Source organism: Penicillium psychrosexuale (assembly GCF_028828465.1).
Source record: "Penicillium psychrosexuale strain IBT 29551 chromosome Unknown utg000005l, whole genome shotgun sequence".
NCBI classification, from domain to species: domain Eukaryota; kingdom Fungi; phylum Ascomycota; class Eurotiomycetes; order Eurotiales; family Aspergillaceae; genus Penicillium; species Penicillium psychrosexuale.
Genome location: NW_026643190.1, coordinates 761,409 through 781,833, shown reverse-complemented (window position 1 = coordinate 781,833; position 20,425 = coordinate 761,409). Strand labels below are relative to the sequence as shown.

At 49.4% G+C, this 20,425-nt stretch overlaps 8 protein-coding genes across 8 annotated transcripts; 4 read left to right on the top strand and 4 right to left on the bottom strand.

The window, feature by feature from the left end:
- Positions 1-107: 107 nt before the first annotated feature.
- On the top strand, positions 108-1,469 carry N7518_009241 (agmatinase; the record flags this gene model as incomplete). The annotated part of the gene is made up of 3 exons (XM_057190168.1): positions 108-236; positions 296-422; positions 496-1,469. 3 exons carry the CDS (start codon positions 108-110, stop codon positions 1,467-1,469), a joined length of 1,230 nt encoding a protein of 409 aa, XP_057037824.1.
- Positions 1,470-2,744: 1,275 nt separating this feature from the next.
- Positions 2,745-3,623, bottom strand: cdc42 (Rho family GTPase CDC42; the record flags this gene model as incomplete). The annotated part of the gene is made up of 4 exons (XM_057190167.1): positions 3,565-3,623; positions 3,360-3,479; positions 2,883-3,261; positions 2,745-2,807 (listed from the first exon to the last, which is right to left on the bottom strand). The coding sequence occupies exons 1-4, from the start codon at positions 3,582-3,584 to the stop codon at positions 2,745-2,747; spliced, it is 582 nt and encodes a 193-aa protein (XP_057037823.1). The 5' UTR covers positions 3,585-3,623.
- Positions 3,624-5,666: 2,043 nt separating this feature from the next.
- Positions 5,667-7,724, bottom strand: mirC (siderochrome-iron transporter MirC; the record flags this gene model as incomplete). The annotated part of the gene is made up of 5 exons (XM_057190166.1): positions 5,667-5,762; positions 5,813-6,474; positions 6,527-7,261; positions 7,314-7,444; positions 7,504-7,724. The coding sequence occupies 5 exons, from the start codon at positions 7,722-7,724 to the stop codon at positions 5,667-5,669; spliced, it is 1,845 nt and encodes a 614-aa protein (XP_057037822.1).
- A 1,983-nt stretch (positions 7,725-9,707) lies between these two features.
- N7518_009238 (uncharacterized protein) lies at positions 9,708-10,301 on the bottom strand (the record flags this gene model as incomplete). The annotated part of the gene is made up of 1 exon (XM_057190165.1): positions 9,708-10,301. The coding sequence occupies one exon, from the start codon at positions 10,299-10,301 to the stop codon at positions 9,708-9,710; it is 594 nt and encodes a 197-aa protein (XP_057037821.1).
- A 632-nt stretch (positions 10,302-10,933) lies between these two features.
- Positions 10,934-12,499, top strand: N7518_009237 (glycosyltransferase family 69 protein; the record flags this gene model as incomplete). Its single annotated transcript, XM_057190164.1, has 1 exon — positions 10,934-12,499. The coding sequence occupies one exon, from the start codon at positions 10,934-10,936 to the stop codon at positions 12,497-12,499; it is 1,566 nt and encodes a 521-aa protein (XP_057037820.1).
- Positions 12,500-13,867: 1,368 nt separating this feature from the next.
- On the top strand, positions 13,868-14,671 carry N7518_009236 (uncharacterized protein; the record flags this gene model as incomplete). Its single annotated transcript, XM_057190163.1, has 3 exons — positions 13,868-14,407; positions 14,460-14,506; positions 14,563-14,671. The coding sequence occupies 3 exons, from the start codon at positions 13,868-13,870 to the stop codon at positions 14,669-14,671; spliced, it is 696 nt and encodes a 231-aa protein (XP_057037819.1).
- Positions 14,672-15,195: 524 nt separating this feature from the next.
- N7518_009235 (uncharacterized protein) lies at positions 15,196-16,763 on the top strand (the record flags this gene model as incomplete). The annotated part of the gene is made up of 4 exons (XM_057190162.1): positions 15,196-15,498; positions 15,713-16,471; positions 16,527-16,636; positions 16,688-16,763. The coding sequence occupies 4 exons, from the start codon at positions 15,196-15,198 to the stop codon at positions 16,761-16,763; spliced, it is 1,248 nt and encodes a 415-aa protein (XP_057037818.1).
- A 2,523-nt stretch (positions 16,764-19,286) lies between these two features.
- Positions 19,287-20,087, bottom strand: N7518_009234 (uncharacterized protein; the record flags this gene model as incomplete). Its single annotated transcript, XM_057190161.1, has 1 exon — positions 19,287-20,087. The coding sequence occupies one exon, from the start codon at positions 20,085-20,087 to the stop codon at positions 19,287-19,289; it is 801 nt and encodes a 266-aa protein (XP_057037817.1).
- Between the last annotated feature and the right edge of the window lie 338 nt (positions 20,088-20,425).

The window sequence follows — 20,425 nt, the reverse complement described above, 5'->3', positions numbered from 1 at the left end:
CTTTACAACACTACTGCTTCAGGAAACTTGACGAGACGGGGGTTATGTAGAAAAATAAATCTCTTCATTTCCGTCTTCTCTTTTACTTCATCTCATTAACTTCAGCCATGTCTGCTTGGAAAACCTTCCTCACACTGGCTTTGGCCGGCTCCGCGGCCGCCTGCGCGCACCACGATAACGGCGAGGTAGTGCCCGAACATGAGCGGGCGGAATTACTCAAGAAGTGGGATCAGGAGGTATGACGATAGAATATCTAAGAAATGAGGTCCGAACGACTGCTAACATGTAACTATAGTGGACTTTCTCCGGCATTGCCAGCTTCGCCCACTTGAAGCCGGTCAGGTGTCTTATCGAGCCTGATGAGCACTACGACATTGCCATTATCGGTGCACCATTTGATACAGCCGTCAGCTACCGACCAGGTACGACTCACCGCCACCACATCCAACATCCAAACCAAACCTACGAAACAAAATACTAACAAACCCCCACCAGGTGCCCGCTTCGGACCACGCGCCATCCGCGCCGCGAGCGCACGCCAAATGGCCGGAACAGGCTACAACACGCGCGCCGGGATCAACCCCTACCTATCATGGGCGAAGATCACCGACTGCGGCGACATCCCTGTGACACCGTTCGACAACGGACTAGCCGAGCGACAGATGTACGAAGCATTCCTCGAGCTCGGATCCCGCAGCATCGTGAACAAAGCACCAAAGGCGAACGGGATCGGCGCCCACCACCCTAAGCTCATCACTCTAGGTGGCGACCACAGCATTGCGCTGCCTGCACTGCGGGCTCTGCACCAGATCTACCAGAAGCCGATCACGGTCGTGCACTTCGACGCGCACCTCGACACGTGGAACCCCGTGCGGTATAGCGCGTACTGGCAGTCCGAGCAGACGCAGTTCAACCACGGGTCATTTTTCCACAAGGCGAGTCGCGAGGGACTGATTTGTAATGCTACTTCTGCGCATGCGGGACTGCGCACGAGGCTTACTGGTGTTGATGCGGGGGATTATACGAACCCGGGGCCTGAGCAGGGGTTCATTCGTATTCATGCGGATGATATTGATGAGCTTGGGCCTATGGGGATTGTTGAGACGATCCTTGCGCGCACGGGCGTTGATCCTGAGCAGCCTGTTTATCTGTCTGTTGATATTGATGTGTTGGATCCTGGTACGGCGCCTGGAACTGGAACGCCTGAGCCTGGTGGTTGGACTACGCGGGAGTTCATTCGGATTCTGCGGGGTTTGGAGAAGTTGAATATTGTCGGTGCGGATATTGTGGAGGTTTCGCCGGCTTATGATAATAAGGGAGAGACTACTGCCCTTGCGGCGGCGCAGGTTGCTTTTGAGATTATTACTAGTCTTGTAAAGTCTGGTGTTGATGAGGAGCTTGGTGGGTGGTATGGGTGGATGGAGCAGGAGGAGAGGAAGAAGGAGCAGGAGGGTAAGGATGAGCTTTGAGTTTGGACATTTAGATCTACGAGATGCATGTGGAATGAAGTGAAGAATGAATGATATCTATTTGAATGATTCCTTCCTTGCCTGTAGACTGGAGTGATGTCATGGCACAGTAGAAGCCTGAGCTCATTTAGCATATGATCTCACAGACTTGGACGGGAGTAACCTTGGAAATACAATATCAAAATGCTACAAGCTGAGCAACGGATACACGTTCAACCCAAATGTCTTCATAGAACTGGTTTAATTGGAGTCTGTAACTTTCTAATGACCCAAAAATAACGCTGCTCTTCAGTGAGACATAACTCAAAAGACTGCAAGAGATCGCAGAAAGGACGTAAACGAAGACGCTTTATCAAGACCGCGCGCATGGAGAGTGATGGCGATTGTAGATCAGATTGGAGTAGAGGAAATCACAGGCAAAAAAGACGCAGAGAAGAAGCCGGATCTGCAAGGGAAGGGTACAGCAAGCTCAAATTCATAGTCCGAAGTCGCAAAGCTGGGGTACATAAATAGCACGCGAAGAAGAAAAGGACAGGGGCATATGGGGGATATGGGACAACAGTGACGGAAACCGTCCAGCCAAAACACGACGCCCTGACGTCCAACGCCGAGAGAGACGACCGAAGAGGTGAAAGTGCCGGGTGCGGAGAGGGTAATAGATGATATGCGGGGAGTGCAGTCGACGCGACAAAAAGGGGAGAAGAAGGTCAAAATTGCTGTCGCTGTAGTTCGTGAAGGAGAGGAATGAGGGTGGAGGATCGGGATCGGGGAAAGTAAAAGGTCATAGACGAGCACCGAGGTAGCTCCAGACCAAGTCGTTGAAGATGGCAGGTAGACGCGGCCAGGCGAACCAAGAAGAAAAGCAGAAGCAGAGATAGAGAGCAGAAAAGGGACACGGCAAACTAGAGAGATTAGAGCTCGAACCGGGATATGCGAACAGAGACAAAATAAGAGAGAAGGAGGTCAAGAAAAAGCACAGAAGCCATTTTCAACTGGAAAACGTAGATATGGAACGCTTCAGATAGCATCGCTAGCCATAATACAAGACCACACTCCTCCCCTTTTTTTTTTTGTCGCTGAATTTGGATATCCCAGAAAACCAGTCCAGTCAGAAATATTTGCCGCCCAATAGAACGTGAAGAGTAGAAAAAGAGATAAACAGGTTCATTCCATCGTAGCTGCTTCGAGGCGCGCGTCAACCAGGCATCAACCCAAGTGCAACATTATCCGTCGCACTCGGACCAACCCGTTGCGATAAGTCCGTGAAGGGTAACTTCACAGCAAGCGGCAGCCCCTTGACTTCTTCTTGGGCGCGGGCTCGAGTGCCGCGACAATAGCCTAGAAAGGTAGAAAGATACGGTGTCAGTGGCGGTGTGGAGATGTCGGGCAGCAAAAATGAAAGACTCGGTGTACCTCATCAAAGACGTCCTTCAGCTTGTACTGAGTCAGGGCGGAACATTCGACGTATTTAACAGCGCCGAGTTCCTTGGCCATCCGGTCACCGTCTTCCTTGCGGATGGGGGTCATCTTCTGGCGAGCGAGTTTGTCTCGGACTCCGGCGTCATCGCGTAAATCGGTTTGTGTGCCGACGATCAGACAGGGCACACCAGGACAGTGGTGGTGCACCTCGGGGAACCACTTCTCCCGTACGTTTTCAAAGGAGGCGGGCGAGGTCACCGAGAAACAGACCAGGAAGACGTCGGTCTGTGGATAAGAGAGCGGGCGCAGGCGATCGTAATCCTCTTGACCGGCGGTATCAAACAGTCCCAGGGTGTAAGGCTCATCGCCGATCCTGAATTTGGAGAGCGATCGGTTAGAAGTGTTTCTTTGAGGCTAGACTGACGTATAACTTTTTTCTTCTCGGGGGGAGGGGGTGGGGAGATGACTTACATCACGGTCACGGCGTAGTTGTCAAAGACGGTGGGGACATATTCCGAAGGGAACTTGTTCGTTGTGTATGAGATGAGCAGACAGGTCTTTCCCACTGCACCGTCCCCCACCACGACACATCTGGGTTGGGGTTAGCCATGAGATCTGGGGGGTTTTTTTCGCCTCGGCAAAGAGTGAGGAGATGAAGCGAGATGGAATAGCGTACTTGATGGTAGCGACGACCATGTTGAATTAATGAGAAGTGTTGATGTAGGAGTGTTAGAGAAGAGAAGTGTGGGAGACAAAAAGGGAGGAAGAAGCTGTGGTCTGGATTGAATGGGGCAACCCGCAGAGTATGGAGTCTAGACACGGTGCTAGTTTCGATACACGGTCTGTACAGCACTCGCTTGATTGAACAGCTTCTTGGTATTAATTGTGTTCTATAAGGGATAATTTAGATCTAGCATTGTCCTTTCTCATATTTTGCACTATTCTATATGATCTAATATTCATTCACTATGATATTTGCTGTTGATGTCATTCATTACTTGCCAAGAGAACGGTATCAGTATCTCGACTATAAATATCAGCTCAAGCGCTAATCCCCTATTCTATTCTTTACAATTGCTGTATCTTGGAGACTCGAATTTAGGATATCTAGGGGAATGACAGCTTCAAGTCAGTAACAGGTTCAAGTACGAAACACCTATCACCCCAATAATACCCCAAGTAACTATAACGTCAGTATAACTAGTTAAGATAAGCCCCGTCGAGGAACAAAAGGAGACTCCCCGGGGTGTTTACCCCCTTTTTCCTTCGAGTTGACTATTTTCTTTCACCCTTTTAGAGAAACGAAGCAACATGGGAAATAATTAAAAAACCCCCCAATTTCATTCTCGTTTCACCATTCACGGTCCCCCGGCCTCCCCTCGGCCCTAAATCTCCCCCTTTCCAAACCGTCGTTTTACATCGTGTGATAGAGATCCGAGGACCTAGATGGATACCATAAAATACAATCCATAGTATATTCATACGGTCGACGATCCAATCCAGCTCTCATTATTACCTATGTTGTACTCCGTTCTGGGTAGGTGCCTTGTTCCCATCACAGCTTGGCAGCCCGACCCAGGTCCAGTCTCTGCACGACTAGCTTCACTACGTTGGCAGAGGTTGCCCTGGCGGGTGCCTCATATTACTAGCTATCTAAGTATAGCGACCTATGTCACCTATGGTTCTGATTGATGGCCTGACAGCTGACAACTGACGATATATTGCAGGATGCGTCCTCCATACGGAATACCTCCGTACAATATACATTGATTGACAGTAAGCACATGCACATGCCAGGGGTGCCGGGCAGATCCAATTGCCATCTCATGTATCCCCAAGCCCCTCCGTCGCGGTATCTGGTCTGCATGCATGCATATATATGCAGGTACATAGGTACATGCACGGGTAAGATACGTGGATAAGACGTGGATAAGACGTGGTGCGTATGAGAGTCCTGGTATACGAGCTGGATAAAGGCCGGGTGATAGGCTGGATAGAGAAGAGGAAAACAAAAGATCTACGTATTTCAATCTCTACAAATCTAGCAAGGCTTTCCGGATTGGAAATAAAGTCGAAATCAAATCCAAATCCAAATCCTTCCCGCATGACGGATAGCAGTGGATATAAGGCCGCGATGCGTGAAGTTCGGGCTGGACTAGACTGGGATATCTTCATAGGTCAGTGCAAAGTACCTCTGGTGTGCCACACCGGGCGAATTAACTTTATTTCTGCTGTTTCAGGGAAATGAAACCCACTAGGCCGTAACTGCAGAGGATGTTACAGCCTGAGGGGCTTAGGGCGGCAAGCCGGCGGGATCGGAATAATCCTCTTTTTGGTTTTGGAATCGGAAGCGCCGGAGTGCTTTCAAGGTTTGGAGTGTGCGGATCATGCTTGACTAGGTGGCAGGACGTGGGTTTGTTATCTTTCTCGACGTTACAAATCACTACGATGTGCAGGGTGTTGTACGGAGTGGCAGGCAAGTCTTTCGCTAACTCGGGTATTCATATTTTCGGGGTTGATAACTATCTAGGTCCATTGAATTGTTGCAGTCGTAGAAAGATAGATACCTCTATTCCCGTGAACACGTAAATAGTAACGCCGAATGCAAATGGTGGATTGGCTCGCGTCCAATCCGGGTGAACAGAATATAACCCGAAACGCCTGGTTGTATCGAGATGCAAAAATTAAGCCATGGAAAAGCCATGGAAAAGCGACAAAAAGGTTCAATTCGTAAGATCGTAATCGTCTGTACGTTGAATGTGCACCGGAATTCTGGGTTTAGGTTCGTTTGGAGTGTCCCTCACCCGGGTTGGGCTCTGCTTCTGCCTCAACTGGAGCCGGGGCGCCCCGGCGCTCGGGACTACCGTAGCCCATCTAGAATCAAGTCAGAGAGGATCATCAGAAACCACTGTTTGTCGACTTACCTTGTCAAGTTTGTAGTCGACCATGAGAAGACTCAACGGGATGAGGGGGAGAGTAGCGATGACAGCCAGCGTCAACAGCCTGTTCATGGTCTCTTGGTACGCACGGTTGATAGCAATGCGAGTTGGAGATCCCATTGGGTACGACAGAGCGGTGGTCAGCTTGCCGAAGATTTCGGCAGCTTGTCCCTTGCTTTCCTCGGGGAGGTAGCGGAGAAGCTTGTTTGGGATGGCAGAGGACCACACGGCTCCGGAGATAGCAGCGCCGACTGCACCGCCCATCTCCATGGAAGTCAGGAACATCGCAGTGGCTGCTGCGACTTCCTGGTGGCTGGCGGATGCTTGGACGCCCAGTTGGACGGGCACGTTCACGAGACCGCCACCGATGCCGACCATGATTTGTGTGCCGAGGACTTGGAAATGCGAGGCTCCTTCTCCTCGACACATGAGCATGAGGGCTAGGCCGGTCATGTACACAACACACCCGATGGTAATGAAGATGCGGTATCGCCGGGTATACTTGATAAGAAGTGATACGCTAAATGCGGCAATGGTTGAGGTGAAAGAGAAGGTCTGGGTGACGCGCCCAGCAGTGGCAACGTCATATCCTTGTACAACCTGCAGGTATGAATAGAGATAAGGTTGAACGGAGAAGTAGAAGGCCACTGGGTAGGGTTAGCAGGGACACCTCGAAGGTGGAGAGAATAATTAACTCACTGAAATACCAGAACGCCAATGCACAACCCGCAAGAGCAGTTCTCTGCTTTAGCAGGTGTAGAGAGAGCAGGGGCTTAGGGGCCAGTTTCCGTGAAGACTCCCAAAACGGTAGCAGACACAGGCAAACAATACCAAGCGCGATCATGGTCAGAATACTGGTGTTCTGCCACCCGTTCTTTGCGGAGGCCGCAAGAGTCAAAGGCACCAAAATCAATGTGACGGCAGCGGACAAAAGGGCCAGTCCGCCAACGTCGAGATCATACCAGGTCCGACGCACGACGCTGACGAAATCTGTTCGCTTTCTAGTCCGCTTCTTGATCAAATTCAATCTCTGGGCCTTGCGTTGGTTGAAGAGCAGGGTGAGGGCGAGTGGCAGGAAGGACGCAGGCAAGATGATAGCCCACATTCCATAACCCCATCGCCATGAACTACTGCGCAGCACCGCGCCCGCAATAGTCGGTCCGAGCCAGACCGTAACCAAGAATGGGAATTCGGGCAGTAGGGCGAGGAAGGCACGGTTCAACAAGTCACTGCTGTCGGCAATGAATACCTGTTGGAGGATCTGCAAGCCCGTTGAGCCGGCGGAATAAAAGATTTGGGCAGAGGCGTAGGTTTGAACGTTGGTCGAGCCGGCCATTTGGATGTATCCTAGGACGTATATAAGGATACTCAAACAGAAGGCCTCGAAGCGACCGAATACGTCGGCGATCTTAGCCATCGGGGGTTTGATGACAGCTATAGATTAAGGATTAGCAGCCGCTTATTGAAGCGGGGCAGTAGATCTCACCATTGACCACATTTTGAATAACGAGGACGGTCGAGATCAATGAATGTTTACTGAATGAACTCGTCGCATATGCAGACAGTGACATCACAGTCTGACCTTCCAGCGACGTGCAGAATGCCATGAGGAATATACTTTGCGCTAAGTCAGCAGGGGTTCGGCAAGAAAGCATGGGACTGCAAGCCACACGAACCTGACGTAGGCCACCATTAAAGACTTGGTCGTCCAAGTCAGATTGATGGCTTCAATCTTTTGGACTCCCTCCTGAACTTCATCCGGTGTAGACAATCCACTAGGCTGGCCCTCGACCTCGTATTCATCCTGCAACAGTTGATCCCGTTCATCCTCCATCCTGGCGCTTCCGTGTTCAATAGTGCCGTAGGACGGTCCTGAGCTTGAATCGAGAAGCGGCATGTCGCGCGTTACCACAAGATCGTATACGTTGGAAGTATTCTCTAATGGACAGGGTCCATATAAGAATAACCGGCAAGAGAGTTCGGTCTGGGATTAGCAGAAACCATATACGAAAGACGGCGACCTTAAAAGCGACGATTAAGCCATCAAAAAAGGAGTTCATGCGATATCAAACGTAAGTAGCGGGTGTATCACATAAAAGGGATGGAGCCCTGCTCTAATAAGTAGTACTTTTGCTCTTCAGCCAGATAGCCCGAGCCAGTCAGGTCCACAAGAAGAAAAAGAAATGACAATACGGGATGTCAACAGCGAATCAGAGACTGATTTAGGACAGGACAAGAAGAAAATAAATATGGGGCGTGATATGTAAAAAGATGTCGAAGCGCGCTTGCCTCGGGGGTCGACCCATGAAGGGCTATTAATATTGGAAGTAAGAAGCAAAATCCGGTAGGCAGCTATGGGGCAGAAGATTTGGCGGATGGGTAGATCCGCCGTGCTTCGGAGGGCGACGCCCCAAATGTAAGGGGAACAGGCCTGGAAGAGTTTAGGCGTGCAAGTCTGCGCAAAACCACACCAACCCCGATCGTCGGTCGCACTTATGCACGCTGATGGGGTCTGTGGTGTAGTGAGGTGAGATGAGAGGCTGAGGTCCGATCTCAGCTCGTTCGCTAGCATTCCAGGTTGCTGCACCAGGACAGTTTAAGAAACAGTGTCACGTTGCAATCCAGTCATCATTCTGGGATCTGAACTGCCCAGTTGTGTCCCATGTATTCTCCCCAAAAGAGATGGAAAATGTGTCCAAGAGGGAAAACGAAAAAGAGGTGGAGTTTCAGGCACGGGGAGCGGAGGGGCACCCGCTGAATACACTTGTTCACTCGGTGGCATGAGCTGAGTCTTTGGTACTGCCAAGTCACGGTTTCCCTGGTTCACGTCATCAGATAAGATGGAACTTTGATCTCTTGATCTATGTTATTTGTTTCCAAAGAGTCTCTTCTCATTTCGAGGACACTTCACTACATCATAATAGAACGTCTCCACTATGTGGCAGCGACATGCATTGCTACCCTGTCATTTATTACCTCCGATCTAGGGAATTGTCAGCCGGAATGACGGGGCCGGTCACTTGACCTGGCTATATCATTTTCCTTTCTATGCACATTATTAATGCACTCCGTAGTTAATCCGTAGTATTTGATATACTTTACAGTGGAAATGAAATTGGGAAAAGGAATGCAATAATTGGATGGCATCTTTCATCTAGGTACTTCTCTCCACTTGTGTCATATCCACACGCGACTGGTGTGACCTCGGCATCCGAAACAGGGCTTGTGGGCGCATACACCCGATTGTCGGGATTACACTGCACTGGGTATAGGATCAGATCTCTAAGGTGTAGGAATATGCGCTCTAATGGGTAGTATACACATATAGAATAGAAGAAGAACAGCAAGAGGACCCGAAGTCTATATATCCACTATAAGCGTTCAGGGGTGCCCAGGAGCGCAATAGACATCCAATATAGTGCCAAGAACGCTAAACCCATATGCAATCTAACTATCCTCGGTGTTCAAATTAGCATAACCTCTCTATTAATGCATCTGGTAACCGCAAGTGCGTCAGCATGGCTGATCATCCACCATGACAAAGAACGAACCATGAATCTTGGAAGAAAGCAACTTGATTGACTGGAACTATCCGTACATCGGCTGATCTTCGCCATGTCAATCATCTTTAGCAGATACACGAGGTGGACCTGGAACTCTGTGGAGCCGTGGTACATATGTCCGCAGCAAGCCGGTATCCTTATTTCTACCCGAATAGATCATTAATGGCCTGCCGTGTTCCGTTGCAACGTATGATCAAACTGGTCTTACTTTACAACATACTTCATTCCAATCTTCCTATTCGTCATATATACTGTTGTCTCTTCGCAGTGGCCATCGCCACCTTATTGAGGCATATAACTAACAACGTCCTGCTGACCTATTCCTGGTCTATAATCAAATGACTGAACTTGACAGAAAACTCCCCGCCCTCGGTTGATGGCCGGGCAGCATAGATACCAACCCAGAAGTCCTCCACATTCTCCTGTTCAAAGATCCAAGTGACCTCCCGGATAGGAGACTTCTGCAAGCCCTCAACAAGATAGATCCACAGACTGTTGTCCTCTTCCCTGACCAGTTCAAGGGTTGCCGAACCACTACCTGAAGGCACTGAAAGCAAACTCCAGTCCGCCCAGTTATCTTTGGCGACGACGCTGAGGTGGGGTTTGCCGTGGGTGAGTTCAATGCCGCACTTCACCCACTTCTGGCCACCACCAGCAGTATTGAGGACGAGCACCACACCACCCTGGTCATATTTCTTCTCCCAAAGGCCAGTGACGGCGACGCGGATCCGCTTGAATGACTTCAGCGGCACGGACTTATACAGAATCGGGGCCGAGAAGGAGATAGTGGAAGGTGGCTTGGCCCAAATATCTGTGGAAGCTGGTGTTTTGATGGTAAACTCTGCGGGAAGGACACCTTTGCCTGGCACTTCGGCATCAGAATTGGCGAATTTGAATTGCGATTGCGACATGGTGGGCTGTGGAATGCGGGGAAGCCGTGGTATATTCACAGATGAAGTATGTTCAATCACCACGCCACGGATACTTGGTCAAGTGGGTGGTTAGGTGGAAGATTGCGGATTTGAGTAAGTGAACAAAGAGAGTAAGCGGAAAGATAAATGATTTCGCCTAGGCGCCAACAGAACAGACAAGTCCATGGGTGCCCGGACGACAGCTACGTCACTACATACCGGGACTTCCTACTGCGGTTATCCAAATGATGAAATAGACATAGAGCTCTCCATTTACTTGTTTTGTTCAATGTTTTATTTCCCGATCTAGAACATATTTATTGAAGCCCAGAAACATTTGGGCTCGTTATATTTCACATCCCACCGTACCGATGCCAAGGCATTACATGTACCGCCTTCTATAATAGCTATACCGCCCGGTGCTTTCCAATTATTACTGGCAGACAATCTAATTGCCGGCAGAATAATAATCGCAAGTTGTCTGACACCACGTGATGGCATTGATGATGTAAGTTCTCCATGGAGGCTTGCTTTTTATCATCAACAATAGCTGCAATGTGCCAGCTTATTGAATCAATTTGCAGCTAAAGATAGGCCTAAGGGTGTATACCCATTTGGTACCACGATCCGCCATGACTGCACGACTACTGCATCCCGATGAATGGGAGCTTGCCTCACGGTCCTCAGTTGACTCGCAGGGGACGTTCAATCTCGACGAGGCCGATTTCGAAGCTCAAGTCCCTTCTTCATCCAAATTTGGTAAACGAAAACTGCCCTGGCTGTCCCAAATCTTCTCCTCGGCATCGGCGGGTTATCGCCGCCTGAACAACACTTCCAGACCGATTCTCGCAGGCACACCACGACCGAGCTGTTCTCGACGTCTCTGTATTCGCCGCTGTTGCTACCTCCCCGTCGTCGCCGGCATCGTTTTTGTCCTCGCGCTCTTTACCTCGCTACTCTTCCCGTCATATACCCATCTGCCCGCGCATTACTCTACCCTCCGCAAATCAGTACTCGAGAGCTCATACCCCGGACGAGGCAATCCCCGCAAGGAGAAGGTCTTTATTGCAGCAAGTCTGTATGATAGTGGCGGCAAGCTTGCTCAGGGCCAATGGGGAACACAACTCTTGGTGCTGATTGATCTGCTCGGTCCTGACAATGTGTTCTTGAGTATCTACGAGAATGACAGCGGTGAGGAGGGAGAGCGCGCATTGCGCGCGTTAGAGGAGAAAGTGGAGTGCCAGAAATCCATTGTGTCTGAAAAGCACCTGGACCTGAATAGTATACCGACTGTGACCATTCCTGGTGGATCAAAGCGAATCAAGCGCATCGAATATCTGGCCCAGGTTCGGAACCGAGCATTACAGCCATTGACCGACCACCCGGAGATGAAGTTCGATAAGCTACTCTATCTGAACGATATCCTCTTCCAGCCCGCCGAGGTTCCCCAGCTCTTATTTTCCACAAACGCCAACGCAGACGGTGTTGCCCAGTACCGTGCGGCCTGCGCGGTAGACTTTGACAACCCTATCAAATTCTACGACACATACGCCACCCGCGATCTTGAAGGTTACAGCATGGGTCTCCCCTTCTACCCGTGGTTCACTTCATCCGGCAAAGGCGAGAGCCGAAGCGATGTGCTAGCCGGAAAGGACGCAGTGCGAGTGCGCAGCTGCTGGGGCGGAATGGTGGCATTTGATGCTAAATACTTCCAATCCGGCTCGCCACCCACAACGCCTAACCCAGCTCGCTTCCGCTCCGGACAGGATCTCTTCTGGGAGGCGTCTGAATGCTGCCTCATCCACGCGGACATCCAAGACCCGCAAACCAACATCGACGAGATCACCGATGCGGGCATTTATATGAACCCGTTCGTGCGGACCGCTTATGACTCCCGCACCCTCTCTTGGCTAGGAGTCACTCGCCGTTTCGAGGGGTTGTACTCGTTCCTCCACAACCTTGGCAATCACCTTGTCGGTCTGCCTTGGTACAATCCCCGTCGTGCGGAAGTCCCCGGCCAAATTGTGAAGGAGACTGTGTGGGTTCCAGATGCTGCGCAGGATGGTAACGGCTCTTTCCAGGATATTGATCGGGTTGCAGGCAATGATGGCTATTGTGGTCGTCGCGGCCTGCAGGTTATTATTCAAGACCGTAAGCCCGGGCAGAAAGGATACGAGAGTATTCCTATCCCATCGTAGACTTGGAAGCTTTAATGTTGTGGAATCAGATACCCATTCTATCCATTCTTGTTATATAGATTTGCTTCTTTTGGTGTCTTCGGTGTATTGCTATTTTTTGGAAAAACTTTAGGAGCATTAGATCAACGCATAGTTCGTGAGCTAATATTTATATCTCTGAGACTAGACCACTTGAGGCGTGCTGTGCATATAAGAGCGGAATGTTTCCATTCCCCCTCATTTCAGATTGAATGGAAATGAACAGTATGCCTATGAAGTAGTGACTATACTAGCACACCACAGGACAATACTGAGGACTTCATCATGGCCATCATCTCAGAAGCATTGATCTCAGTCTGGTCACATCTACCAGCCATCCTTGTAACCCTTGCTATATTTCACTTTACGCGCAATTATCTCAAACCCGGAGTAAGGTCCATCCCCGGGCCATTACTAGCTAAGATAACGAACCTCTGGAGGTTCATCGATGTCGCCAACGGTCGTTCAAAAGTGACGCTTCATAACCTTCACCAAAAGAACGAGGACTATGTTCGACTAGGACCCAACGTGGTCAGTGTGCGGAATTTGGATGCCCCGAAAACAATATATGGCATTAATAAAGGATATCAAAAGGTGTGTTCAAATTGCAATAACTGATTGATCTTTCTGCTAACATTTGCCAGACAAACTTCTATTCTGTTCAGCAGCAGCTTGTCAAAGGAAGACCAACACCTACACTATTTACTACAACCGATGAAGTCTTTCATGCTGCTATTAAGAGACCGGTCTCCTCAGCTTATGCAATGAGTACTCTGACTGAATTCGAGCCTTTTGTCGATAAGACTATTCATACTTTATTTGGGAGATTGGATGAGTTCGTAGCTGAAGCAAAAGCCTGCGATATTGCTGCTTGACTGCAATACTGTAAGTCTATTTCTTGTGAGACATGAGAGCGGGAGCTAATGTAGCTCAAAAATGCGTTCGATGTCATCGGAGAATCGACATTTAGTAAACCACTCGGGTTCCTCGAGAAAGGGAACGATGTCGACGGAATCATCGTCGCATTGGAGCATATGCTTGACTATGTCGGAAAGGTTAGTATTTCGTATTGAATAATGACTTGAAAGCTAATTAGAGTGGGCATTAGATTGGGCAGATGCCATGGCTTGACTACCTTTTTATCAAGAACCCCCTCAGAAGCTTCTTCGCGGGGGGATCGACCGGAGCTGTGGCTCTCTTTGCTCGCGCAAGACTAGAAGAGCGATTGAACCAGAAAAGCACGTCAGTGACCAAGACACACAAAGGCTTTCTCAATCGCTTTTGGAAGCGATAGACGAACATCCGACTATTGTAGATGATAACCAAGTCCTCTCATATACGATCAGCAATATGAATGCTGGCTCTGACACAACGGCGATATCTCTCCGAGCAATACTTTATTACACCCTTAAGAGCCCGCCAGTAAGTATAAAGCTGCACCAAAAGCTCACCATCGCCTTGAAAGAAAACCGGATCTCGGTACCTGTTTCATGGAAGCAAAGCCAAGAGCAACTCCCTTACCTCGATGCCGTGATTAAAGAAGCATTACGTCTTCACACGGCCGTGGGATTGATGCTTGAGCGAGTTGTGCCCGCCGAGGGACTCCAGCTTCCTGACGGCGGCCCATTCCTACCGGCCGGGACGATAGTTGGTGCGAATCCGTGGATAGTACATCGTCATCGGGTCTGTGGGGGGGGGGGATGTGGAGTCGTTTGTTCCGGAACGGTGGCCCAAATGGATACCGAGTCCGAGGCCAATTTCCTGGACAGAAAGCAGAAGATGCTTCGTGCGACGTTCACTTTCGGGGCTGGACCGAGGACCTGCATTGGTAAGAATATCAGTCTGCTGGAGATTTATAAGCTGATTCCATCGCTGTTTCTGAGATACAAGGTAAGAGTATGGTTCCAGAAACGAGATTTGATTCTAACCGGGGCTTCTGCAGATTGAATTCAATGATCCAAGTGCAGAATGGGAAATTGTTAATGCGTGGTTTGTGAGGCAGAAGAATATGGATGTGAGGTTGACCTGTAACAGTGAGGCTATAGTAGTATCATGAAGTTGGACAGCGGCGACCTGGGGAAGGACTCGAAAGAGCGACTCACTCTCTGTTTTATCCAGACCCAAATGTTTTGTTTTGCAGAGAATGGCTGCTGAGACTATAATAGCTGAAGCTACCTTGTCAGGATTGGAGAGCTGTCAGTAGAAGAAGACTGAAGAAGACCGTGCTCGGAAGGTATCCCCACGTGCCTTTGTTCTATAGTTCCGGCATATTAGCTGATGAACAAGATACTACTTAGCACGCAACGAGACAGGTTAATACAAGCACAAATAGTAGCAGAGGAATAAAGAGTAGTGTTTGCTTACAGGAGATTTCTTTGTCTGACATCCAGAGAACAGTGGGATATCTAATATGTGCCCTATAGGAATGACTCCGGGCCATTCTATCTTGATGTCTGTCTTCCAACCCAGTCTTTCCTGAATGAAACAAGTATAGCCAGAATAGTATGAAAGCATGAAGCCTTTGAATGTTCCTTCCCGTCTTGCATCCAATTGTGCCTTCCTAATTCGAACACAGAACGCATCTGTTCTACGCGGGTACTCTAATAAAATGGTCCGTTTTGTTCTTCTTCTTCTTCTCCTTTTCCTTCTCCCCATCCTGCTACTTTTTTCGTTCCATCATGGAGACAACCAAAGTCATTGGGCCTAACGGCCTTGCTCCAATTACTCTGCAGCGATTGGCAGAGATTCGCATCACCACTGAGGTCATCTACAAGATGATCACCAACAGCAACATGATCAGTCTGGAGGAGAGTGCCCATGCTCCTATTGATGTCCGTAACAAGGCTCGTGCTGATCGCCTCGCCGGCGTGCACACGGTCTCGGCTTCCCTGACCACTCGTCGTTTTACCCAGATGGGTTTCGATGAGCCTAAGCTGTATGATGCCTCGAAGGATATTGAGCTGGCCATGCAGGTTAACAAGGTATGTCTCACTCTTCCCAATGCCCCCATTGCCCCTCATCCATTCCTATCCCCACCTTGCCCTTGCCCACTACATGTTATGGTCTTCTTCATTAAGTCGCTTCCATTCTCTCTTCGTGTTTTGTCCCCGCGACTTGATCCCCATTTCATATCAACACTCAACGCTCATCTCTCATCTCTCTTCGTTACTCTCATCTCACACTGGTCTTTCATAGGACGAGAAAGCTGCTGCTTCCCCTGACGCCGCTCAGGAGACTGCCACTCCTCGTGCCCCTGCTTCGTGTGCCCCCGCCAAGAAGACTTCTGGCATTGATCCGCGTGCTAAGCCGTTTGTTCCTGCTGCCAACCCTGCTGGATCCAAGGACAAAGCTGGTGAATGCAGGGATACAGACAACGACTCCACCGCTGGCTCCAAGGCATCCCAGAAGGCCGAGTCCGTCGCGGATGAGCCTACTGACTCTTCCAAGAAACCCAGAGGTGTTACTGCCCCAGCTGACTTCATGAAGCAAGTCCGTTTGCTCCACCTGCAGAAGCAGATGGCACCCAAGGTTGTGCCTACCGGACCTCCTCGTCGGATCGTTTTCGGAGATCTTCCTGACTGGGCCAACATCTCCAGCGTCCTTCAGCTCGTCTACGGCGGTGCTATCGAGCGCGCTTGGAGTGAGGATGGCCACGTCGTCGTGCAGTTTGTTGAGCAAGACGACTGCGTTAAATACCATGAGAACCACTCTGATGGAATCAAGTTGAAGGATGGTGATGACGACGTCACTATCTCTGTTACCATGCCCGAGGAGGGCCTGAAGGACAATGACGAGCTTTCGAAGCGTGTCGAAGATGGTGCTTCCCGCATCGTTTGCCTCTCTGGCCTTTCCCCCGGCTTCCAGACTAGCGACAACGAGAACATCTTGGGTATTGCCGCTGACCCTGCCTGGGGTGCCAAGAGCTTCGAACGCATCATGATCAAGCAAGCTGAGGTAAGTTTGCAGTAGTTCTATGTTTTGAGTCTTACTAAATTTTCTTTCTTTCAAGTCTGGCATTGACATCCAGGTTTCCTTCTATGATCTCCATGACGGTTGGGAGTTCTTGCAGACCATCAAGGAGGGCGCGTATGACTGCATCGCCAGCTTTGAGGTTGATCCGTAGGTTTCCGGTTTGCACTTTCACTCTTTCTTTACTAACTGGTCTACTAGATGCGCTCTCGCCCAGGGTTTCCACTTCATGGATGAGCCCAACCTGATGTTCTCTGGCATTCTCGCCGTTGACTAGGGTATGGAATTGATATCCATCAACAACCGCGGCCGCGTTGATAGCCATCATGGCTTGGATGAAAGTGTGGGGGATACAAAGGAAATTTCGGAATTGAGATCTTGCAATTTGCTTTCGATGGGTTTTCAGTTAGTGATTCTTCCTCTTGCTAGGACATGATTATCTACGTAACCCAATCAATGAAACAATTAAATTCGATCAACCCTTGGAACATATACCGTATATAGCAGCTGCTACAGTAACAACCTTACCGTACAACCCAGGTCTTACACTCGCACAACCGTGACGAAAGAAGCACAATGGCACATAATATTTAAGCCTGCTAATTGGCCGCTTTAAATTAAATTAGTCATAAAGTATATCGGCATTTGCAGTGCCCCTCCTGCTCTTTTCATATTAGTGCGGATGAGATTCGACAGCGCGGAAGAGGGCCAGTGGTCGAATGGAGTCGAATGTGGAGTTTTCAGGATTTAGTGCGAATTGTAGCGCCGGGGATGTCGAACCGATGTGGATAGCTTTGAGGTCTAATTTTTAGTTTTTGAATTGTGTTACTTAATATTAGTATACGAAGATTAGTACAATGTACATTGTACGCTTTGCCCTAAATGCCATATGCAGTATGACCTCGCCTAGTTATAGGACCGTGACACAATACTACACTTCATATTACCTATATCGTACAGTCTTAACTCGCAATAGAATGAAATATCCATGATTCAGATACAACTAGCTCGTATTATTGGCCCCCAAAGTACAGAGTCCAAAGTACATTTACCAAATTTCCCCTGGAAGCGAACACGGGCGAACTATATCATCGTGCAACATCATGCATACATACTATGATATCAAGCCTCGGCAATGATCCTTTATCGTCACAGGCGAACTAATTTACCTTTTATGACGCATTTACAAAGTACATCTTCAACACTTAACATAACACATCAACGACCCCTTATTACACTTATTACATCCGCCCCACAGCCCGAAATAACAATTCATGCCCACCAGAAATAAAGTCCTCGAATCGGGAATTATCCTTCTGTCAAAGAGAAAGCGACAGAAAAGAAACGAAACGAAAAAAAACCCACGATGGAGTCCGCGGGTGAAGTCCCGAACCCCGGCACGCTAGGAATTGACAGGATCGGCCCCGTTTATATGTCTTTGTTTTTTCCGACGATCTCTAGGGGTTAGCGAGAGTAGTCACGATCAAAACGGAAACAATAGTAAGATTAACTACGGAGTATCTAAACAATTAACTACCATATACCGAAAAGAGAAGCCGATCGAAAACCACGGCAATTGGCCCAAGCCCGAGTCCAAGCCCAAGCCTAATATCATATTGCACGCACGGCTAAGTACTTTGTACATACAGCATAAGTACCAGGACAACAATGTGATTCTTCAAGCCCCTGACAAGTCCCTGATCCTGGTCTTGGGAGGCTCTAGAAGTACATATACATAGTTATACATATGTACCTAGTAATGAACTAACTAATACAAACCGGTACTTTGGCATTCCCCATTCATCCATCCCGTATAAGCCGAAGCGAAGGCGAACAAAGAACAAAAATAAAGCCACGAAAAAAACAAATAAAAGCCCCTGATCAAGTAATGGAAATGTCAGAATCGCACTAGATAACTATTTCCCACATCCGAGATCTTCATACTAGACTAGTACGGAGCACGGCGGACGGCGACGACGGACGGATATGGAGCACTTAGACGAGAGATGGCACTCGCCTTGCCGTGAAGGACAGGGACCCGCGATCGACGGATCGGAGGGATTGGCCGGGTTGTGGATAGGTTTCTTTTCTTAGCCTTGCACGGTCTGGCTGTGTTGACTAGCGGGTTGGATGGAGTATGGCGGACTACTACGAGTCATGTTCTGGGTCAATATCCAGACCAAGAATAGATGAAGTGGCTAGAATGGTCTGAATATTCTGGATTTGAATAGTAAGGTTGCGAGTATACTCTGTACTAGCATATGTATGCAGCGATAACCGCGAGTCAGTCATTGCACTAGAGGCTGGACTATGTTGGTTATCAATAGGCGCGGATGGAGCTGGCGTTGCTCGGGATTTGGAATAGGAAGGATGAAAGTAAGGGATTTGCTTGAGGTGTTTGACAATAATGCAGAGGATAATACCTGATTCATGGATCCTGATTCCTGGATAAAGCATAGCATTGGAAGAAAACATTTCAGACTCAATTCAACCTCGACTTTTATAGTAATATCTAGATCTTAATCCGGATGTTTTGACTCTCACAGCATGGATAGCTCCACACAACATATAGATATTATAGCCCCAAGATCCAAGCTTGGAAAGTGTAAAGTGAAAGTGTAGACAAGAAAAGGACAGGAACCCAGATGGAAGATATGTAACGAGAGAACATCAAAACGACAACAGACCTCCCACGCTGAATAGAGGTATCTTAATAAAGACGAAGACCGACCCACGCAAAAACAAGACAGACAAATTGACCTCCCAACGAAACCACCCAGAACCAAAAAAAAAAAAAAAATCACTTCCGTCGCAACGGCAACGCACCATCCCCCTCCTTCCTCATCCAAGGATACCAAACATTAGTATACTGCCTAACGCCATACTTCGGCGTAGCACCATGCGCCGCCGAGGCACCCTCACGCAAGAACTCGCCGTCCCGCATGCGCCGCTGCTCCCGCAGCGTCGGACACTTCTTCTCCTTGATAAAGCGGTAGAACTTGCACTGGATGCCCTGGAAGCCGCTGCGCTGGCGATCATGGAACTGGCGATTGAAGGCAGCGCGGACCTCCTTCCACTCCTGCGACAGGTCGACGCGGTGGTACCAGATGAAGTACATTTCCTCCTCCTCGTACTTTGGCCGCGGCGGCCGGCGGCGGTCGCCGTTGGTCGAGGAGGCGCTGGAGACGCTGGAGTAGCGCTCGCGGGAGTGGTAGGGGTTTGGCGAGGGGGGCTCGGAGAGCGAGCTTTGGTGGGTGCTCGTGCTGGCGCGGTTGGGGTCCACGCTGGCGCTGGCGTTGGCGGTCGAGGACCGGTAGGTGAAGAACATTTGGTGGTGGGACCGGGAGGGGATTACGGTCGAGGTGCTGGATAGCGCGCCTGGGCTGGAGTTGTGGTAGCTCCGGCTGTAGCGGTAGTCTGGGCTGACGGGCAGGAAGCTTGGTGAGGGCTGATGAGAATGGTGGCTGTGGCGGTGGGCTGGGATTGAGGCGTGCTGGGAGCGTGGAGAGATGTCTCCGTCGCCTGGGTTCAGCAGGGCGTCGATTTTCATTTTGCTTTGGCGTGCGGCGGGCAGTGTTGCGTATGATTCTGCGTGTGCCATTTTGGAATATGGAATTGGGCCAGTACGTAGTTTTTGACGGGATTTATAGAGACCAAGCTTTGAATCCTCCCCAGAAATGCTCAGACCAGGTCTGATAGTAGAAGTGGGGATATAGAGGTCTATATCAGAGAGCCAATGGACGATTGGGAAGTACAGAAAGTAAGGAAGTATAGTATGCGCTTGGGGTAACGGGCAAGGTTTATAGATCTCTCGAAAAAGAAAAGAAGATCAGCCCGCCGTCTTAAAGGAAAAAAGGATGTGAAAAGATCGAAAAATAGTTCTCGCAGCGTTGGGTGCACTGGACCGACTGCCTGGGTCTTGGTTGTGTTCCTTTGGCC